Genomic DNA, 6000 nt, shown 5'->3' with positions numbered 1-6000 from the left:
CTGTATCTTTATCTATCCACATCAGTGAAGCTTGCTTTTTAATAAGCTGTACCCCAGCAATAGCTCTCCATTATCTTACCCCCAGAATCAGGGACAAGTCCAGAAATAATCTGGGACACTGTTAAAAATACTAGTACTCAATTTGTGACATTGACAAAATAAGATAATGTGAATTAAAACGCATTTTCTAAAGTAAAAGAAGTCTATAATTCTAATTAATCTTTATTTGTTGCAATTAATCCATCATCTTTTCCCCAAAAATGCCAATTTTAGGAGGGACAGAGCAACCTTTTGAGGACAAATTCAAGGACTTTTTTTAATAGGTACCATGAGTCTTAGTTGAAATGTTACAACCTGAATTAGAAAAAGATACATTTTGGATCATTATCTGATTAACAAATGAGATAATTGCTATGTGTTACACATTGCACAGTGCATAGGTTGTTACTAGGCTATTTTTGCTTTGTCACCCTTATCAATGAAGGTAGCCCTCTTCACCACCAGTTCAGCACACTGCAGTGTGCGCTACATTTAAGGTTATAAACATCGCTGAAGAAGGTCTTGTGATAGCCCTTAGCTTCCAAGGCTATCCTGACCTCATAGTTGGCCTTGTTGAACTATTAACTAGACATCGGTTTATTGTTTAATTGTATAAGTGAATACTTCCCTTAAAGGGTTGCTCTTCCTCGTTTTGGCCATGAGTTTTCTTCTTTATTATCATGTTTGGATGAGGATTCCTTAATTGGGTTTATTTCTAGTAGGTATGACAGCCTCTACGCAGCCATTCATACGTTTGTATAGAGACTGTGTGAATAATTATATAAAGGGAGGTACATGGATTAGGGCGCCTTAATTTCTGGCAAATTGTCACTTAATAGGATGCTCTTTAGAGTACTTCCTGTTAACTGGTTTAGTTGGGTTGATTTTCAAAAGAGAAAGCTGAATGATCCGACATCCCTTGTGACAACTGGAGGAGGGTTGCAAGCAACACTTTCCCGTTTTGGTAAGTACCGGACTCAGAATGCTTGCTCCTCTGGTTGGAGAATGCACTATCTGTTCCATGGGTTTGGAGAATGCACTATCTGTTCCAGGGGTTGCTGTTTGTGCGCATCTAAGTGGTGTGGGAACCGCGAAAATTATTCAGTATTGGGGAAGAGGTCCAGAAATAGACCAAATAAAGCTGGGAAAAAAACAGAAGACACAGTCTAAACTCCTTTCTAGTACCTCCTCTTTGCAGATGCCTTGCTTACTTGTCATACAGTGGTGCATCGGAAGCGGAAGTCAGATTAGTTCCCCCACCCATTTCGCCTTTTGTTCGTATGTGAAAAACGGTATGCGTCATTTCAGTTTCTCCTGTTGATGAAGTAGGTATGTGTCAGCTGTTTTATTAATTTAATTTTTAAATAATTTCCGTTAACTTATGTCAATTAATTTTTAATGTGAGAAAAGTATAGTTGCAAGTATAAGTAATTTTGGTTGTGTCTTGTTACTGCTTTTTTTTCTAGAGTTATTAGCCTAGGTCGTGTTTCTGATTATCATTTTATTTGGGAGTAGACGATGAAATGTGTATTTTCATGCTTATTTTAGTTTTCCGTAAGGTATGTGCATGTATTACGATAATAAAGAACTAAAAAAATGGATTGCTGCAAAGCAAAAATTATAGCGTTTTTGTTGGGTATCCATAAACCCATGGCGACAGCAGTAGCTTTTCACCGCGGTGGAGTAACCGCTGGGCCTAATGTTGAACTCGCCTGTAGTCGTGGTAATTGTTGGTTGTGCATTTAGTAATCGTGCATTCTATAAACAGGCTGTTTTCACAGTGGATCGCTATTTAATAATGTTGTATTGGAAAGTTATTCATTTGGTTAGTTTTCTTCTTAATTACAATAATTCAACAGTAGCTACAATGATAGGATGTGTAGGTAGGTATATATTTGTTGCAGTGTTGTGCATGTGGTCGTCCATTTTGTGTTAGGTTATTTGTCGCCATTTTTGTCCGCCGTAGCGGAAGCGCGAGATTAATGGGAAATCCTTTAAGAAAATACTAATGGCAGGGCTGCATTTTCACGAAGTGGGAAGCGTTAATCGGTCTGTGTTAGAAAAATTCAGCCCTGGGGCGCAATGGCGAATTCTGCTCACCCTGTCCCCTAACGTCGCTCACGATAGCAGGACATGCCTTTTGTTCGGAAACGTGGCGAAGTCTATTATGAATGATTTGAAGCTTAAATCCATTTAGCCATAATATCCAAGATGCATTCCGTGTTTAAATCCGTACGGAAATAAAAAGTTTTGTCAAAATCGTAACATTTTAATTTATACAAATAACACTCCCAGTATGTGGCAAGTAAATGTTGGTTTTGTATTAGAACACTACCCCCACCCAGGTGCACAGTGCAGCAAGGACTGCCCAAACTCCGCCCACCACTTTGTATTGGAACAGTGCCCCACCGTGATTTTCGCGCAAGAACGGCAAGGGCCTGCATGATTGACAGGGCAATCCTGTGTGAGGATGCATGGTAATCGTGGGCGAGTGACGAGCCATGCAGACGATCAAGTGGCCTGGTGAATACTTATCATATCGTACTTGGGCACATACCACTCAACCTGTTATCTGGACAAAGCCACCAATAATGGGGGGACAAAGCCTCTAAAATAGGGAGAATGATGGATTCAAGTCGATCCAAGTAGACATACCGGGTGTCCTGATTCATGGAGGGGATCCTGTAGCTGGCAGTGACTTGAATAGGTGCAAACTGTTAATTGTACCTGAATGGTCTCCGGGGAGTCATGCTGTTTGTGTTCTGGAGGTGTATGTATCTTTTAATGAATATTGATACACTGCCTCCTTTAGTTTTCATACCTTCAGTTTGATGTCTTCCAAGGGGAGGACAACTTCCAGTGAGTGCAGTTTTGTTTTGAGCATCAGCATAACCTCGAGTTTGTTAGTAGTTGGAAAAGCGTTGGAATTTTGTTCGAGACACTGCCTAAAAAGGCACTATGTGGGTGGCAAGAGCCTTAGCCAGTCACTGAAATCCCAGGGGTGACAGATGAAGACCATCTGTGACAAAGCATAGAAGGTTGTTGATCATATTGTCCCATGCTGACAGTGGATCCCCTAAGAATGACATCAGAAGCTAAGCCAATTGTAGAAGTCAGTTTTCTGTTTATTTTGAGGCATCGTCTTAGGTGAAGGTAAAATACTGCCCCTTCTGAGAGAGATGGTCAGAGCTGCATCATATGTCTCCATGTAGTCCAGAGGTACATCTCAAGTCATTCACACCGACATGGACCGAGATGTGATATGGTGTATCCTGGCACCTGACAGCTGGCCATGACCTTTTCCTTATTCAGCCTGGTGAGAGGGACATCTGTGTGTATCCCCATGGAATCTTTGACTAATATGTTCAATTTTGTGTTTTGCCATAAAAGTTTGACTAGTGAGGCATTGGTGCATCTGCAGAGGAAGTATTGTGTAGCGTATTTGGGACTGTGTGAATAATTATATAAAGGGAGGTACATGGATTAGGGCGCCTTAATTTCTGGCAAATTGTCACTTAATAGGATGCTGGTGAGGACCTTCCACATATGTAGGTATGTGTTGTGGGTTTAGGTGGAGTAGGAGGTGGTGTGCATGCTGGCAACCCGCTCATTGTCAAATGCACTGACTGATGTGTGAGCATGAATTCAAGTTCTTAATATAGTTGCATCTCGCACGTTGTTTGTGTGTACTAGGAGTAGATGGTTGTTGAACACGGGATAGTTGCTACATTGCCTCAGGATGCCCATGTCGACCAAGTTGGTTGGAGAAATCTGGAAATTGTCCATAGTGATAGGTAAATTTATACGCTCAGGAAAGAGGTCACACTTGGGAGTGGGTGAGAGGTGTGTTGGTACCTCGGAGGCTAAGCTTGGTATTCCACCTGACAGTGGAGTAGGGCCACGAGAAACCTATGGAGGACCACAAGAAAAGTGTTGAGGGAAAAATTTAACTGATTTACCTCCCTGGTCCTAGATGCCATGCTATTGATTATAAGTTCAGCAGCATAGGAGGGTTTTCTTTCTACTTTGGGCATAAGTTGGCTGAAGGCTAGGTTACTGACTACTTGGGTTCCTGGAGTGCTCGTTTGTGATTGTATTTACCCTGGATGTCAGACCTCCCAAAAATGTACCATAAAGCATTTCTTGCTATTGAGTTTTTGAGCCATGGTTTTGGCTGTGAGCATTTGTCCGCTAGATTTTCATGAATGTCTTGTCTTGGTGTAAGGGGATTCAATGACTGCTACCAGTTTGCAGTCATCTGTGAACTTGGTCAGCCAGAGGCCTTTTGAGTGGGTCTAGCACAGAGCCTTGGGGAAACTCCACTAGTGACTGTCTTCTTTGTGGCAGTGGCTTCACAGATTCTAACCTCCTGGAGCCTCAGTGAGCCAGCTAGCTGTCCAGCGTGTTATTGAGTTTATACCTAGGATCATAGGAAGTTGCTAGGCTAATGGCAGTGGTGCCCTTGCAAGCCTAGCCAAGAGTTTATCCCCAAAAAAAGAAACCTTCATTGACAGGGGTGACATGTTCTGACAGAGAACCCAAGTGGAACCCCCTGTGACAAATTTGTGGTTTCCAATCCACTCAGGGTTGTGCTTGAAGGGGGGTCAGAGGGGTATTCTGTTAGACATGTATGTGAAGTCTGTTCCGGAGAGGGGGCAGCCTCTGGGGAAGCAAACTTGTTTTTCCAGCAGTTGATGTTGCATATTAGATTCAGGCCTTTCGAGCAGGTAATGCATGAGGAGTTAAGACTTGCGGATATGGAGCATCTCTAATAGGCCAGGGTCCAAAATTGTCTTTTAGGTGAGCCACACATCCCTGAGCAGTCTGTATGATTCTGACTAGAGTGACAAGTCTGACAGTGCCCCTGTGGTGTTTTGTATCAAATGCTGTAGCCATACATACAGTGTGTCATGTGGCAAAGTCCTATTTTAGACTGTTAAGAGGCATCCTGGGATTTTATCTGGGCCTACTGAGGCTGTGTTCTTTGCTTCATCCTGGGATTTTATCTGGGCCTACTGAGGCTGTGTTCTTTGCTTTTAATGAGTGCAGCCAGTACATGCTCCCTAGTTATAGTTGGAGATGTTATGTTTGAGGGTATTGCTTTGGGGGGGGGGTTCACTTTGCTTGACCCGAGTAGCCCTATTAGTTGCCGATTTTAATTTGATAGTTTTGTCGGCGTAATTGAAGTGTATTAACCCACCGAGTTCGTGCATGAATGGGCGTGTCCGCTGTGATTGACATGCCATTGGGCGTGGCTTAACTACAATCTACCGTGATTGACACAGTGCTTACTGTTTATTATACACACAGAACACTATAGATTTACGTTCAATAATAATATAATAAACTTACTGTTTATTATACCCACAGAACACTATAGATTTCCATTTAAATTGCACTATGTACGTGAAGGTGTTGCGTCGAGTTTTTATCCCTATCCATTGACACACAGTGCTAATCCTTACTCAATTCCTTTAAATGTTTTTAATTTTGAGGCGACCCAAAGGAGCAAAAAAAGCAGTTTGAACTAAAGTTACGCATGTAATACACTGATGTCATCGATATTAAGGTCACATTAGTCGGATTTGATTGCTCTCTCTGTTAGCGCAGTTCTATTATGACTGATTCGTTTGTGAGTGTGGTTCCTTGGTGGGTCTTGAATGATTTTATAGGAAGATCTCCTGTGTCAGTTGTATGGAAAGGTAAAAATGTAATACATAAAATGTTACTCGTTTGGAAATATGCCATGAATAAACAAGTGTACTGAACTTGGTTGTGTTATTACAGAGTCACCCTCCCCATACCACTTTATTACAAAATATGGTTGGGGAATAAATCTGGTGTTACAATGTTGTACTTGTCAGCTGATTAGCAGAAACAGAACAGCAGAAGGCAATACAGCTAACAATTAACAAATGTTAATGTAAGACTGCTTTTTTTTTTTACTTGATAGTATGGTGA

General features: G+C 41.6%; 1 protein-coding gene across 2 annotated transcripts in view; it reads left to right on the top strand.

Annotated features, from left to right (window-relative positions):
• The first annotated feature begins 864 nt into the window (after nt 1–864).
• LOC122804241 (serine/arginine-rich splicing factor 5-like) overlaps nt 865–6000 on the top strand; it is a 56536-nt gene continuing 51400 nt past the window's right edge. Inside the window, exon 1 of one of the 2 annotated variants that reach the window (XM_044073992.1) lies at nt 865–1003. In XM_044073992.1, coding sequence (XP_043929927.1) covers nt 880–1003 — 124 coding nt within the window. In that variant the 5' untranslated portion in view covers nt 865–879. Of the gene's footprint in view, nt 1004–1239; nt 1369–6000 lie in introns of those variants that run through there. The other variant, XM_044073994.1, reaches the window with a different exon arrangement.

The sequence above is a fragment of the Protopterus annectens genome, chromosome 6.part0 (genome assembly GCF_019279795.1).
Source record: "Protopterus annectens isolate FY-2018-M chromosome 6.part0, PAN1.0, whole genome shotgun sequence".
Lineage (NCBI taxonomy): Eukaryota > Metazoa > Chordata > Ceratodontiformes > Protopteridae > Protopterus > Protopterus annectens.
The sequence above is the reverse complement of the archived record's forward strand: the minus strand, read 5'-3'. Positions and strand labels throughout refer to the sequence as shown.